Source organism: Leptodactylus fuscus, chromosome 10 (genome assembly GCF_031893055.1).
Source record: "Leptodactylus fuscus isolate aLepFus1 chromosome 10, aLepFus1.hap2, whole genome shotgun sequence".
Lineage (NCBI taxonomy): Eukaryota > Metazoa > Chordata > Amphibia > Anura > Leptodactylidae > Leptodactylus > Leptodactylus fuscus.
This window is the reverse complement of record NC_134274.1, coordinates 10,095,701-10,112,239: the sequence shown is the minus strand read 5'-3', so window position 1 is coordinate 10,112,239 and position 16,539 is coordinate 10,095,701. Positions and strand designations below refer to the sequence as shown.

Genomic DNA, 16,539 nt, shown 5'->3' with positions numbered 1-16,539 from the left:
AATGCGGGGGGAGCATGTACAGAGAATTAGAATAAATGGTGGAGCATGCACAGAGAATTGCAACAAGGAGTCGCACAAACGCAGAGAGAATCAGGATAAAGGGTGGCGCATGCGCAGAGAAGAATAAAAGGTGATGTGATTAAAGAAGCACTCTATTTTTTATTTTCACCATCAATCACATTCATGTAGTATCCAAGCATCATGGGATTTGTAGTATTCAAAATAGTTCTGTATGCAAATTAAAGGGGTTGTCCAGGACTATGATACTGAGCTCTACTCCTGAACCATAATATGTCCGTCAGCCAAATGGACAAGTCGCAGTTCAGTCCCACTCAGATCAATGAGGCTGAAGGTTCAACATGGCCATGTGACCCACATCTGTGATGTCACTTCCTGAGAAGAGGAAGTGGAGCTCCGGAACATAGTCCTGGACAACCCCTTTAAGGATAATTCAGAGTAGAGAGAGTCACACACATATTTGACCTGGTAATATACAGTATTTATTGATCCACATGTAAAGCAGAACAGAATTCTTAAAAAAAAAACAAAAAAAACTGATGAGAACAATTGTACATACACATAAGACATACAGTAGCTGGGATATAATAAACCACATAAAAAACAAGGTTTATGCAGAACTAAAAGCAACAAAAGACAACATAAGATATCTCGGGCGAAGACTGGTGCTCACTAGAGTAGGAAACCTGCAAAAAAAACCTATCAAAGCTGCACAAGTAGACACAGCGTCAAATCAGAACAGTTTGTCTACCTGCAGCCATCACTAGGGGGAGCTCAAGAGCTTAACATGCAGTATTCAGTAAGCTCCTCAGCTCCCCCTAGAGGTAGCTGCAGGTAGACAGTATTTTATATTTAACTGTTTATGCAGGGGATTTGGCGCATGGACATGATGAGAGTTGTAGTTAGACAACTACTGGAGAACCACAGATTGGAGTCACTGCCCTAATATAAAAAATGCAGGGAAGAATATCCCGCCCTGATGATTAAATGAGATCTGTCACTTCTCCTGATACGTCTGTGTTAGTAAATATTTGTATTCCCCCAAATATAACAATTCTGGAGCTCTTTCTCTTGTTCCTCTGTTAATCTTCCTAGAAATTTATAAATAAGTTGACTGGTGTTACCACTTGTGGTGGAGGGGGGGGGGGCGGAGGAGACTCCGCACACTATGACAAGGTCCAATCATTATCAACCGGTGTAGGGACACTCCTCATTGACAAGAGTGTTATGTTCATATATTTCCAGGAGGAAGAACGGAGGAACGGTATAATGAAGATGCTCCAGATTTCTTATTGTATTTACAGTACAGACATGTCAAGAGAGCATATACAATGGGGATGGGGAAGAGGGGGGGTGATATAAAAATCAAAGAGGGCAGGTGGTTCTCCTTAAAACAATACATAAAATCCTTCCATACGGATCTATAACGGTATAGTATTATTGAGCCTAGTCATTAGAACTAGAAGCAGAGCAGGTAGTGTAATATTATCTCTCCTGCATTGGAACGTACAAGTAGAACTTGATAGAAAGCACAGATTTTAGGTTATTTGTCCTACTAATGCCCACGGTGAGTGACGTTGCCCGGTTTGGATAACACGTTTTTGCATAGCAGATTTACACTAAATGGAGAATTACACAATCCCAGGTGACATCAGGGCAGTCAATGATTTCAGCGGATGCAGCTGGTCCTCCGGAGCTGACATCAATATGTTGCGTTTTCCTATGATTAATAAGGAAAGGGGGGGGACCTCAGATTATAAGACCACATTTTATAAATGAATAGTGCAGGTGAATATAAGAAACATTGTAACATATCTTATTAAAGAAATCTGTTTCCTTCTCCACCTAACAGGCTGAGTTACATAGAAGTCTACGGAGAGGGAGGAGGAAGAAAAGACGCACGAATAGCTGCAGCGACTACACAGAGTGTTAAAACACTTTCAGCACTGATAAGTTTCTACCACTGCAGATAATGAGGCAAAAAATCAATTAGTAGCCACTCCATAGACTTCTGTATCTGAGAAAAAGGAGCAGCAGAAAAGGAAACCTTTCTTTCTTTAATAAGATATACTAATAAATTCCTTCTATTCGCCTGTACTATGAATTTATTAAATTGGTTTATAATAGGCGGTACACTTTAAAAGGCTGGCGTGTAATACAACATTTCACCAGCAGTGGCCGCTGCAGAGGAAACGTGCAACATTCCAAAGCCAGAATCACGGTGATCGCCCGGGCGGCTTCATTTCAAGGGGCGGTCATGATGAGAGAGTATACAGATCCATAATGAGCCATAATGTAGCCAGCAGTGACCGGAATAAACATGGCGGTAACAAATGCGCAGCGACTAAACAGAATCTAAAAAATTAACAATAAATATAATAAATAAAACATTAAATTTGCAACTGAGAACTGATAAAGCAACGTATAGCTAAACATGACACAGACACGATATACATAAAGATGAGAACATAGAGCGACCCGACGCGCCTCCTGTATGCACTACATACATCTGATCAGTAGAGGTCACTGTGATGGACAATTCTCTAAAACCTTTCTGCTCCCCCCTCCCTAAAGTGGCCACTTTTTGCTAAAAAAAAAAAATTAATCTACATATATACAATGCATACATAACTATAATCTTACAATGTCATGTTTGCACGTTTGAGACGCTGACCCAATAGCAATATTAAATCTGCGGGTGACACCCAGGACCCTCGCAGATCAGCTATACCAGGGCAGCGCAGTTCCTGGAAATCTTTACACGCTGCTCATTTACTGTATAAAGTCTAGTGGCGATTTTAGGTATTACATCTGCAATAAAACATCCCAGGCTCAACTCTACGTCTTACATAGGAATGAAAGTGTGAACAGTGACCACACAAAGGCCCACAGCTTCTAACCATTTGGCAAAATTGATCTTAAAGGGTGTGTGGTGTCGGGGGGGGGGGGGGGGGGGGGGGTTAGGAAAGACCGACCGTCTTATGCAAACTTAAAGCTAAGAACTATAGTTAGCATAGAAGATCCGGTGTCAGTAGACTTTAAACTGGCACTAAGAGTAACCCCCCCCCTCATCCCGGTCGAGCCCCCAAAGTCATGATTTGGGGTATAGGTGTGTCCTGCTTCCAGTGTCCACAGAATTTGGCAGGACGATGTAGCAGTTCAGAAGGGCAGTACTATTGACGCTCATTCAGGAAATTCAGACGTTTTGCCCGGAGTGCCTCTTTAACTCCTCCTGGCACGAGGCGAATGGCGTTTCCACACAGACACAGTGACCACAGTGTTATGTATATATAGCTATGTATCTATACAAACAAATGTATATACATGTGCAAAGACAAAATACCAACACAGCGCCACCTAGCGCGCTTATTTCATGTATCGACCATGAGCTTTATAATCCAGTGTAGCGTTTATATTACATATTCTATTCATCTACAGGTATTCCTAGATAGACACAAGGTCGCCAGCGCACCGCCAGTCATAGAGGGGTGTCGTGGCATTACATAGGAGAACCCAATAAATCTATTAAAAGGCAATAAGAAAAATTTTTCAAAAGCTATTCATTTTTGCAAAAATCCCAAAAACGAATCTACCACTTGGCGTTTACAGCTCCTGTTTGTAATCCTATAAAGAAAGGGGCTAACGACAGAGTTGTGGGATCCGACTACACGAGGATTGTTTGTAGTCTGGAGCCATGGCGACACCTAAATCTGCACAGGAGCTGTATACACAAAACGGTAGATTTTTTTTAATCCACAATATTTGCACAGTGGACTCATTTTGGATGTAAGTATGCATAGAGATGTGATACTACACCGTATGAGCTCATAGACATTTTTACTTCCCCTCCCCCATGACAGTATGGGGGATGGGGAGGCTATAATGGACGCCAGCCACAATGTATCATGGTCCAGAACTTACATAGTGACATAGTAGATGAGGTTGGATAAGAGCAATAGTTTAAAATCTTCTTTTGCTGTGCTCACTTGTATACAGATGCCAATTGTATCCACATAGAGTTAAAATATAAGTGTTAAAGGGTCATACTTGTGAAGATGTGACATGAATTAGCCTGCTGCTACCACTAAGGGGCTTATAAATGATACAGTGAATGTAAAAGTACGCAGTAAGCTTATGAGCTCCCTCTAGTGGTGGCTCCTCCAGAACGGTGTATAAACATCAAGTCTATGCTAGATTGTATCTGCGTCCTATATAGAGGTCAAACCCCTATAAAAGGTATACAAGTCAACTGACACTGAAATCTGAACCATAGTGTTATACTTTAAAGGGGTACTCCAGTTACAGCACATCACCCTCTACATTAAAGGGGTGTTTTGCACCCTAATTATGAACGGAGTAGATAGACAAACAGCCGAAATGCAGTCTTATTGAAATGAATGGAGTGCCGTACACTGTCCATCTTGCCGCACTATACAAATGGGGGTGCACAGCACCCTGGCCTTTGTAGACAGTGCGGGTCCCAGCAGATGGACCGCCACCGATCAGCAGGTTAACTCCTATCCTTTGCTGTAACTGCAATACCCCTTTAAGTCTAGGCAAGTTTCAGTATTAATGTCTAAACTAACAAACATAGTCTTCTACCTAATGTACATGAAAGGTTGGCCAAAAAAGGGTTAACGGGTAAGGTGATCGGTGCCAGTGATAGAATATTTTGTGTCCTCGGCAGCTAAATACCAGCGGAGCCGCCGGCAGACAGGTGACAGCCACCGAAATAATTACAGGTCACCGCCCGCGCTCCTAACAGCCTCCATTCATCCTGAAACTTTCTGCATGCTCTGCAACTCCTGCGGGCAGCTATTAGCGGCCTGACAATGATGTTTTAAGGGTTCGGAGGCGGCAGCCGAGGGCACATTGTGGTAAATTAGCAGAAGAGGATACAATTCAATTCACAAGGTTGCAGACTCTACTGACACCGGCAGCCAGCATCTTAAAGGGTCCCGTCATGTCTATTTTAGCCAACACCTACATCCTCCACAAAATAATAATTCATTTCTAAGCTCTGCATTGTGTGGTTCCTCTGTTATTACTCCTGGAAATATATAAATGAACTAGTTGTTACCATTTACCTGCTACTAGGATAAGTCGCTTGCTTTGACACACAAGGGGTATAGCCAATTGTCTTTTTTAATATTTCGTTTCCAGGAGGGATAATAGAGGGACTATTCTTGCCATTAGGATCTGTTGTGTAACAGAACCTGCACAGTGTCACGGCATATGTGAATAGGACCCTAGAGGTTTGCTTAGCTTCAAGTAGTAAACCTGATAGGTCGGGATCATGTGAATAGGCAACGCCAAGCGTAGAACAATCCAATGTTACAATTTTTTAAGGTGCATCTATTAATACTACTATAAAATAACATGTTATAGGTAATAATGGGGCCCAAGCGGCAGGGTCACAAGACAGCCTAGTGTATATCCCTCGAAGGAGCGAGGCGATTCTTGGATCCTTCTTCCCTCTTTGCCTATGTAGAGGGAGCCCCCTGGTGGTTAATATTGTCCAGGAGGAAGGATTATAGCGCCACCTCCTGACAGGAGGACCTATGGTACATAGCTTCAGGTCTATATACTATATAGCTTATAGCTGTAATGGCTTGTGAGGATACCCGATAGACATGAACATAGACATACGAGCTGTCTGCAGGACATACAATACATAGGCGCAGCGCCGATCTGCAGATATGTCCAAGCTCCTGTTCACACGTGGCAGACGGTCCCATTCTACATCCATAGCAAATAGTCCAGTCTTATTTACATAATGCTTGGTTGCAAAGGGCACAGACGAATACAGTTTCTCTCTGTGCATCCGGGGCTGAAATGACATAAAATGCATCAGACATGATATTAATTGGATTTATACAACCAGGTTTATCAGACGTATCCTGCTAATATTATAAATGTGAAAGATTGTGCGTTTGGATGTTTGTGTGTCTGTTAATCACGCAAAAACGGCTGAACGGATTTGAATGAACTTTGGCACATAGATAGATTGTAATCTCGATTACAACATAGGCTACTTTTTATCCCGGTAAATGACATGGCTTCACGACTGTTATGAATTTATGTTCATATACTATATTACACTGCTCCTGCAGCAGCTAATCTCAGGTCCCAGGTCTGTTATCTCTCTGTGTAAACACACTTAACCCTCTGTGGATTGTGTACATACATTTGCATATTATCTGATCTGCTCCAGGCAGTGCTGAGACACTGACACAGGCAAAAACCTTTAATCCAGATTGGCAGTTTGTCAATTTTAAACATGCCTGGAAAAAGAAAATCTAATTTGTCGCAAACAACGAGAGCTATAAAGAGAGCCAAAAGTCACAGAGTTCTCCTCAAGTGGAGCTGAGGGGGATTATCAATGCCAACAACACATGCAGTGTAATATAGTATGTGAACATAAATTCATAACAGTCGTGAAGCCATGTCAAGTACCGGGATAAAGTAGCCTATGTTTTATGGCGTTGCTAAAAGCTGCAGAGATGCTGGAACAATTACAGATACGGTGCAAAAAACAACTTCAGCGCCAGGCCAACTTGAGAACTGCCGGAGCATGCGGATCATGGACGCCAAAACCACACTCATTATATGGCGTCCCAGCGAGCAGAGGCTAGTACCAAATAAAATGGAAATTCTCCCTTGACTTGTGATTTTGTACTCAGAACCAGATAAGCGGCATTAGATATGATATGTACTGCTTATCTCTTTCCAGTCTAGACAATACTCTGTAAGCTAAAAAGCGTGGACTCCAGACTGATACATTGTAGAAAACCGCTACAGACATGAATGCAAGTACTTCTGATGAATTTAACTTGCAGAGCATTGTCCAGACTGGATACAATTGTAACCATTTCTCCGGTACATATATAGTTTTGGTCTTCGCTGAGAAGTGTTTACAATTCTATCCGGTCTAGACAAAGCTCTGTGAGCTAAATAGCCTGGACCCCAGACTGATACATTGTAACAAACCACCAGAGAGCTGCTTTTGATGTGTTTATCTCACAGAGAATTGCTCAGACTGGACACAATGGTACACACAGTAGGACAAGCTCTGTACAATGTTACTAGTACGCTTGCAGAGCATTGTCTAGACTGGGTACAAGTGTATCGCCATCTGAGTAGACATGAACAAGACATGACACCCCAAATTCCTCCTGTGTATATAATTACAGTGCGAGGACTTACCTGTGGCCCCCATAACCGATTTAGGGACTTTGTAAGAGCAGCACCGGGAGCAGAAGCTATTGCCACAGTTACTACAGCTCCTCTGAAAGACAAAACACCATGTTGGTTATAGTGTGTGAATCTACATCTCAATATAACAGTTGCTATATAACCAATAGCCTTTTCAGGTATAGGAGTGGGGGACCCAATTTAGGGGCTATCAGACAGAGGGGGCTGAAGGTAGAAGCTCCTCACACTCTGAAGTTCCCATCACATCTTTGTATAACATCAGATAGATTTTATTTGCAACAATGTAATACTTCAATTCCCCTGTGGGGGCACTGTAGGAAAATGTCACACTTGATACTGGATTATCGCTGGAGTTTACTGATCAGTTTACTGTCCAAAGGAACACCCTATTGCCCAACAAGGGGCAGAGGAGCAGCCAATGGTTTGGAGGACCTTCTGTCGTGCTAGCGAGAAGAAGTGTGGTACACAAGATCCCTCTATTACTGGAATGAAGTGTCTGGAGGAGTGTCGATCTTTCCAAGGGGCCCGCACTCTTCTCCATTTATTCCTGCCCAAGAAGACTACGCCAAAAAGTTCAGGATACAGAAATCCTTCTACATATAAAGCCCATTCTTGTTGTAACTTGCAGAGGTCTCCTTCATAACTTCACTTAAACAAAGCTGCATTAACCTGTATCACATGTCATCATGTCACAGCATCACCCCCCATCACCCCCTGCTATAATGCCCATTTTGGCTTCGGTTTTGTGCTGTTGATATGAGGACGGAGCGCTATGGCAGTGATCAATGAACGCAGAACAGTCAGGGACACATGGGCGCCCGCCATCAGCCAGCATCAGATTTTCCAAGTAAGTTCAGCACTGACTGGAGTTAATATAACTTCTATAATCCCCGGGGACCCTCCAAAGTGAAGGTCAGAGGGCTCTATTTAAGCCAGACACCCCTGATCTCACCCACCTCACCTGCATCAATACCAATCTACTATCATGTGCCCGGATGGGTCTACTGAGTTACATTAAACAGATAATACTTATATAAAATGCAATATTATAGTAGTTATATTCTTGTACATAGGAGCGGTATTATAGTAGTTATATTCTTGTACATAGGAGGTAGGATTATAGTAATGTTCTAGTACATAGGAGCAGTATTATAGTAGTTATGTTCTAGTACATAGGAGCAGTATTATAGTAGTTATATTCTTGTACATAGGAGCAGTATTATATTAGTTATATTCTTGTACATAGGAGTAGTATTATAGTAGTTATATTCTAGTACATAGGAGCAGTATTATAGTAGTTATATTCTTGTACATAGGAGCAGTATTATATTAGTTATATTCTTGTACATAGGAGAAGTATTATAGTAGTTATATTCTTGTACATAGGAGCGGTATTATAGTAGTTATATTCTTGTACATAGGAGGTAGTATAAGGCCGGGTTCACACGGAGTATTCTGGCTCGTCATTTGGTACGTAGACGCCGCGGGAGGATTTGCGGGCCGTATACGCTCCCATTGTTTTCAATGGGAGCCGGTACCGTACACGCAGCGCTATTTTGCGGCCGCTGCAAAATCACGGCTGCAAAATAGCGCCGCGTGTACGGTACCGGCTCCCATTGAAAACAATGGGAGCGTATACGGCCCCCAAATCCTCCTGCGGCGTCTACGTACCAAATGACGAGCCAGAATACTCCGTGTGAACCCGGCCTTATAGTAGTTATATTCTTGTACATAGGAGCAGTATTATAGTAGTTATATTCTTGTACATAGGAGTAGTATTATAGTAGTTATATTCTTGTACATAGGAGGTAGTATTATAGTAGTTATATTCTTGTACATAGGAGTAGTATTATAGTAGTTATATTCTTGTACATAGGAGCAGTATTATAGTAGTTATATTCTTGTACATAGGAGGTAGTATTATAGTAGTTATATTCTTGTACATAGGAGTAGTATTATAGTAGTTATATTCTTGTACATAGGAGTAGTATTATAGTAGATATATTCTTGTACATAGGAGGTAGTATTATACTAGTTATATTCTTGTACATAGGAGGTAGTATTATAGTAGTTATATTCTTGTACATAGGAGGTAGTATTATAGTAGTTATATTCTTGTACATAGGAGCAGTATTATAGTAGTTATATTCTTGTACATAGGAGGTAGTATTATAGTAGATATATTCTTGTACATAGGAGTAGTATTATAGTAGTTATATTCTTGTACATAGGAGGTAGTATTATACTAGTTATATTCTTGTACATAGGAGGTAGTATTATAGTAGTTATATTCTTGTACATAGGAGGTAGTATTATAGTAGTTATATTCTTGTACATAGGAGCAGTATTATAGTAGTTATATTTTTGCACATAGGGGCAGTATTATAGTAGTTATTTTCTTATACACTTTATATTACATACCCTTTTCTTCAGTACTGAAAATGTTGCACTGCATCCAGTACATGTACCTGCAAAAACAAAACACAAAATCTTGTTAGGACGTGATAACAATGACCCTCTATTCCAAATCTAAACCTTTGGGCTTCAGGTGTTGTACCCCCTCAATATCTCTATGCACATCAGTACATGTAGGGCCAACATTACAGCTAATGGAGAATAGGACATCAGCTATCGGACGGCTACCTGTTGTGTGAAGACACCCTAGCCTTCACTGAAAACCAAGCACGGCACCTTACTTAGTATAGTGGCTATTCTTGGTATTGTTTCTCTAATTAATTGAATGAGACTGAGCTGCTCCCAGGTCATGTGACCGATTAACATGACATCACTTGACCTGTGAAGCGACGCTGCTGTTGCTTCAGATGATCAGTGGGTGTCTGGGGTGTTGGATCTTGATCTTCAACTAATAACCAGAAGGATGAGCTATTAATCTTAAAAGACACCTTTAAGAATTTTCCATCAGAATTTCGGCACAATGGAAGGTGCACATTGTCGCATTTTCTGCCCTTATTTAATGCATCTAAAACTAGATTCACCTGAAATTATAGGCCAGAATTCAAAACTTTCTTCCCAAAAATGATGACATCAGCGTAAGAAGCTGCAGTGCGGATGCGACTATGGATATTACGTGATCTGCACGACCTCGTAGCAGCGCCGGCGCAGCGTGAATTGTGCTCTCAGGTAGAATCGCTCTTGTAATGAAACATTATACAGATAGCACTCTGATAAATGGCAGGCGGCACTAGGGACGTACATCATATGGGAGACCTAAAACCATTATCCTGCACAGAACTCCATTAATTCATGGCCCGGCTCCGACAGCTGAAAGGCACCAATACCGCAGCTACATTCCTACCATTAGCCAAGGAATCCAGATCAGCAAGTGCGAAGACTTGGCGAGGAATGTAAAAGAAACCGTGTAATGAAGTCTGTGTCATTTATGGAATCTATCGGCCCTCCTGGTAATCCTCACCGTGTGGACAGCTTGACAAGCCTATGCATTATATGGATGATGACAGCCCAAGACCATGTCCTGAGACGGAGATATTGTACAGGCCCCTGTGCAGAACAGCAGTCATTTACAAGACAGACCAGTCATGTTATAGACCCGGGGATGGGAATGTAACACACATGGACAATGCTCGCTACGTTACATACACACCCATGGCGACTGGGTTGATGGAAACCAATGACAGGTCCATACGCACTTTGGGTTATGTAGACATTCCTCCGGTTAGGGGCAGATTGTGTTTTTTCAGGTGGCTAACATTGCATAAAATGGAGACACAGCACAAGCGCTAAGGCTTATTGGCTTTATCTGTAACTTCTATGTGGCTAGTCAGACTTCCATTATTCTTACAGCCATGGCTCCATGGAACAAATAAATAATGGAGTTCATCATTTTCATCCCACCCCGTATGGCCCCTCCACCTGACCCATCTATCAAAGTTAACGGAACCCCACTTTCCCCAGTCCCACCGGCATTGATGTCTTGGGGTTACCCTGGACCCCGATCTATCCTTCAAGTCACACGTTCAAACCCTCAACACCTCCTGCCGCCTCCAGCTCAAGAACATCCATTGAATCCACTCCTTCCTCACCCAGAAACTTCCAAGATGCTCGTCCATGCCCTCATAATCTCCCGCTTAGATTACTGCAACACCCTTCTCCATGGACTCCCAGCAAACAGTCTCGCCCCCCTCCAGTCCACCTTAAACTGCGCTGCCCGCTTAATTCACCTCACCCCCCGTTCTTCATCGGCTGCTCCCTTCTGCCAGTCCCTCCACTGGCTACCTATAGCCCAGCGAATTGAGTTCAAGCTACTAACGCTAACATACAAAGCCATCCACACCCTGTCCCCTCCATATATCTCTGACCTAATCTCCTGCTACCTGCCCACACGTAACCTCAGATCCTCCAATGACCTCCTACTCCGCTCTGCCCTCATCCGCTCCTCACACAACCGTCTCCAAGACTTCTCCCGTGCATCCCCCATACTCTGGAACTCCTTACCACGACACATAAGACTGACCCCCACAATCACAGGCTTCAAGAAGGCCCTGAAGACTTCCCTAGTCAGGAAGGCCTACACTCCCCAATAACACTATCACCGCACCGCCATCTGTACAGTCTCCCCCTCTCCTTCTATCTCTACCACCTTCCCTCATAGATTGTAAGCCCTCGCGGGCAGGGCCCTCTACCCCACTGTGCCAGTCGGTCACTGTTAGTATATCTACCTGTATATTTTGTGTATTGTATGTAACCCCCAAATGTACAGCACCATGGAATTAATATAATAATGTACAGAACCATGGAATTAATATAATAATGTAAAGCACCATGGAATTAATGGTGCTATATAAACAATAATAACGGCATCAAACGTGACCCTGGGTCCATAGATTCGTGAAAAAGACATGGATGCCAATTTTGAGGGCTACAGATCTATTGGAGGAACAATTTCTAGGGCTTCTACAGTATTTGCAGGTGGAATTTCTCTGCCACCCTGTAATCTCGCTCTGGTTTTATACGCTTGCTATCAGGAGATAAATTCCACTCTTCGTACAGCCCAGGCCATAACATTCCTTCCCATAATGCATCAGGACGGACGCCCGGAGATTGTACGAGGGTTTATAAGACAGATCAGACTGTGAGAACATCTTTTTCCTATTACCTACTGCGTTCCTGTGTAAGCGGGTGGAGGAGCCGACAGCTCGGGCCTGTAAACATCAGCCATACCTGAAGTCCTCCTCCCCCTCCTGTAATTGTAAAAGTGTTACCTCTATAAATTCTCGGGTTTTACTTTTACGGTATTATTGTGATTTACTGTTCTGCCGCATGCCGTGTGCATCAGGCCAAAATAGCAAATGAAATCTCTGCACGAAGACCCGCGGGTGGTCATTTTATGGGTTTTTGCATTTGCCTTGGAAACCAAAGTTTCTTCATTTGGATTTGTGCTGTGATCCGATCTCCCGGGCATTGTAAATAGAAGCTTCCAGGAGCTGTACAACTAATAGGAGGTAATGGAAGGAGCCGTCCGTAGCCAAAGAAGAGCATCTGGTTATGTAACAACTGAGGAAGTCATCCCTAAGAGGTGGGGGATGAATTTTGAGACCGCCGAACCCCTCTACATGTAATTTTTTTCTTCTTAAAATGTGGTTCACTTATTAAAATAATTTATTTTTTTTAATTGTTTTTCTTAAAGTCCCAGTAGGGGACTTGAACTCACTATTGTACAGAGCGCTCTGCGTCACAGTGTATTATGCAAGTTAGTGATTGGCTGCAGCACAAGAAACAAAGACCAATTAGAATCACCGGAATGGCAGGGGAGTTAACAAGTAACTAAAGGTACATTTGATATTTTAACCATTTCCCCCCTGTAAACATCCCTTAGCCCATTTTTTTTTTTTCCTAATTTTGGAAAACTTGGAGATTCGGACATAGAAAGTCCCTCCTTATTATACCTCCAGTTGGGGAGACCTGATTTCCAGATGTCTTTGCTATGCAATGGACATTATTTGCTTTGTGAAGCCTAAAATGAGTCTAATTTGCAGGGATCACCTGTCGCCTGGGCCGCGGTATTTTACCAGGTGCGGCTCATTTCCACCTATGATGGAATACATCGTATGTACATAAACCAGTCATTAGAAGGTAATTACACCTGCTAATACACAACAGCCATCCGTCCAGACAGACAGACAGCGCCTCATGTAACCTGCATCAGGAATGGGTTACGTAGACCAATCTACCAGTCATTCTCCCATATGTGGGGCTGCTCTTGCCACCATTGCGTGTTGCAGGCCGCCTTTAGGTCTAATAACTTTACAGTACATGTGCATAATGTATGAACTTTTTTCTGGCCATTTTCCATTGTATGCACAGGGTTATTAGAGAATTGTAATCTCAATAGTCTGCAGACATAAAGCATTCGGCTGGAGTTATAGGGCCAGTAATATGCACGGTTGTATCCGGCGGCTTCAAAGCTTTTCCTTCCCTCATCTCAGCAGACATTTATAATACCAGCTACTACGGCCCAATTCCCTGGGTCATTAATAAAAGGCACTAAAGTTCTGTCACCACCATGTTCTAGCGAGCAGTCTGCGGGTCATCAAAGATCACTCTGCAGCCCCAGGGCAAAGGTTCAGCGCGGCGGCCTCTTGGGGTATTCGCTTTACCACAAAAGCACATTTGGATCACATAATTCTGTTAAGTCTGTTTATTTAAAGCTCAGTGTGTGTCACCTTTACAGCCTGCTGGAAATACAGCACCGGCTCCTCCATACACAGAAAAAGGGGTGACGGGAAGGGAGGCAAGGGGTGGTGACGGAGGAATGGGGAGACCAAGGGGAAGCTGGAAAAGAGCTAGAGAGAGAGAGAGGAATGAAGAGACCAAGGGGAAGCTGGAAAAGAGCTAGAGAGAGAGAGAGGAATGAAGAGACCAAGGGGAAGCTGGAAAAGAGCTAGAGAGAGAGAGAGGAATGAAGAGACCAAGGGGAAGCTGGAAAAGAGCTAGAGAGAGAGAGAGGAATGAAGAGACCAAGGGGAAGCTGGAAAAGAGCTAGAGAGAGAGAGAGGAATGAAGAGACCAAGGGGAAGCTGGAAAAGAGCTAGAGAGAGAGAGAGGAATGAAGAGACCAAGGGGAAGCTGGAAAAGAGCTAGAGAGAGAGAGAGGAATGAAGAGACCAAGGGGAAGCTGGAAAAGAGCTAGAGAGAGAGAGAGGAATGAAGAGACCAAGGGGAAGCTGGAAAAGAGCTAGAGAGAGAGAGAGGAATGAAGAGACCAAGGGGAAGCTGGAAAAGAGCTAGAGAGAGAGAGAGGAATGAAGAGACCAAAGGGAAGCTGGAAAAGAGAGAGAGAGAGAGAATGAAAGAAAGAAAGAGAGGAATGGGGAGATCAAGGGGAAGATGGAAAAGAGAGAGAGAGAGAGAGAGAGAGAGAGAGAGAGAGAGAGAGAGAGAGAGAGAGAAAAGAGGGAAAGAGAAAAAGAAAGGAAGAAAAGAAAGAAAAAAAAAAGGAGAAAAGGAGATCACAAAATTAACAGAAACAGAGATAATGGCCCAGATTTACCTCCTCACTTGTCACCATTATAGAAGGTGCATATACCGCCCCAATCCATCAGATTTACCATAACGTGCTGAGGAAGTGAGCAGAACTCTCCACCACCTCCTGACCAGCACAGATCTGATTCCAGCGGCACTGACCTATGTAAGAAATACCGCGAGGCTCCTTTATAACTATAGAGCGTCCTGCACCTTATGAGGAATGAATTAAGACTGGCAAGAAACTCCGGCCTCAAGGAATGAGAAAAAGAATGAATAAGATCTCGATAACAAAGAGGAAAGAATTAAAAGAAGACGATAGACACAAGACACGAGATATGAGAAGAAAACAGAGGACAGGAGAAAGAAAATAAATAAGAGAAAAAGGGAGAGATACAAAGAGAAGGAAAGACACGAAACCCCATAAACAGCGGAGCGGACCGGCACTGAGACACCACAAGCACCTTCTACAGCCCCACCATCCAACATGGGAACATTTCCATCTATCCTTCACAATGATTCCAGGACTTGTGAACGATCTGCTAACCCGGTGGGACGTAGAGCTAAAGCCTAGGTCATGAACAGAATTTTAGAACTTCAGTAAACACTGACACACGGTATATAGAATCAGAATGACATATTTGTGGCCGTCACCATCGTATCGGCATAGGACGACACCGGACAGAGCCACATGAGAGGAGACTTCTAGGATTTGTTTCAGCACTTTGCTTCTTACTTGCATATTGAGTGGTTATTGAAACAAATGTCGCTTATAACGGAGCCGTGGATTATATGATTGCGAAATAAGGGAGAAATAAAGCCGCATCTATTAGATATGTCTTACATAAAATATTGCCTGTCGAGTACAAAGGGAAAAAAAAAAAATTTTGAGGTCTGTTAGTATAATGAGAAAAGCAAAGGGCATGTCAGCGGAGGATTTATCGCCACGCTCTCCCCACTCGACGCACAGCTGCTTTACATAGAGACTATAAATTCCTCAATCTCCAGCTCCTTGGGGTTGCTGCGCCAATCCTTGCGCTCAGGCCTCCCGATGCCTTGATGGTAAGGAAGATAGTAAAGCAATGGCGGCCATTACAATAGGATACGTTTATCACACGCATAATAAAGCTGTGATTGCCTCGGAGTGATGCTAACAGAGATAGATGCCTCCTGCACGGAGATCAGCGGCGCTCCATGAATATCTGACAAGGGAGTTAATCAAAATGTTTTTAGTCCCATCACAGGGATGGGTTTTAATGCAACGGCATGGAGGAGGTTTATAGGGTGACGGAGCAAACTTTACTGCCGCCTGAAAATGTAACTTCTAGCAGAGGCATAAACCTCTCTCATATACAATAAAGCACGTTTATAGAGAAGGGGTTTTTTTGCTTTGTTTTTATTCCCGTTTTATTGACTATGGTTTATAGGCCGCGCTTTAGGTTGGATGGAGGCGGTGCACCGGCTTACAGAGCTCCGAAGACACGACGACAGAGGGGTCAATAGATTCCGTGGTCTACGGGTCAAAGGGGTTGTCTCACTAAGAGATGACAGCTTATGGACATCATAGGACAGGGATGGCGAACCTTTCAGAACTGAAACCCCAAACCCACTAAATTATCGTGAAGTGCCAACACGGCAATTTAACCTTAATAACGTGCGGATCCACAATTGCACACAATTACAGACCTGCAAAATATGGTCATATGAATGGGGCTTTATAGAGTTTTCTGCTCCACAATGACCCCCACACAGTCCAATTTACTGCACAGTGGCCCCCTACACAGTATAATCTGCTGCACAGTGGTC

At 43.1% G+C, this 16,539-nt stretch overlaps 1 protein-coding gene across 3 annotated transcripts in view; it reads right to left on the bottom strand.

The window, feature by feature from the left end:
• Nucleotides 1-513: 513 nt before the first annotated feature.
• ZFYVE27 (zinc finger FYVE-type containing 27) overlaps nt 514-16,539 on the bottom strand; it is a 55,890-nt gene continuing 39,864 nt past the window's right edge. For all 3 annotated transcript variants that reach the window (XM_075257867.1, XM_075257868.1, XM_075257869.1), the window contains 3 exons: nt 9,655-9,701; nt 7,225-7,306; nt 514-5,848 (listed from right to left, as the gene is read on the bottom strand). In XM_075257867.1, the coding sequence (XP_075113968.1) occupies nt 5,784-5,848; nt 7,225-7,306; nt 9,655-9,701 (194 nt within the window). In that variant the 3' untranslated portion in view covers nt 514-5,783. The remainder of the gene's footprint in view (nt 5,849-7,224; nt 7,307-9,654; nt 9,702-16,539) is intronic.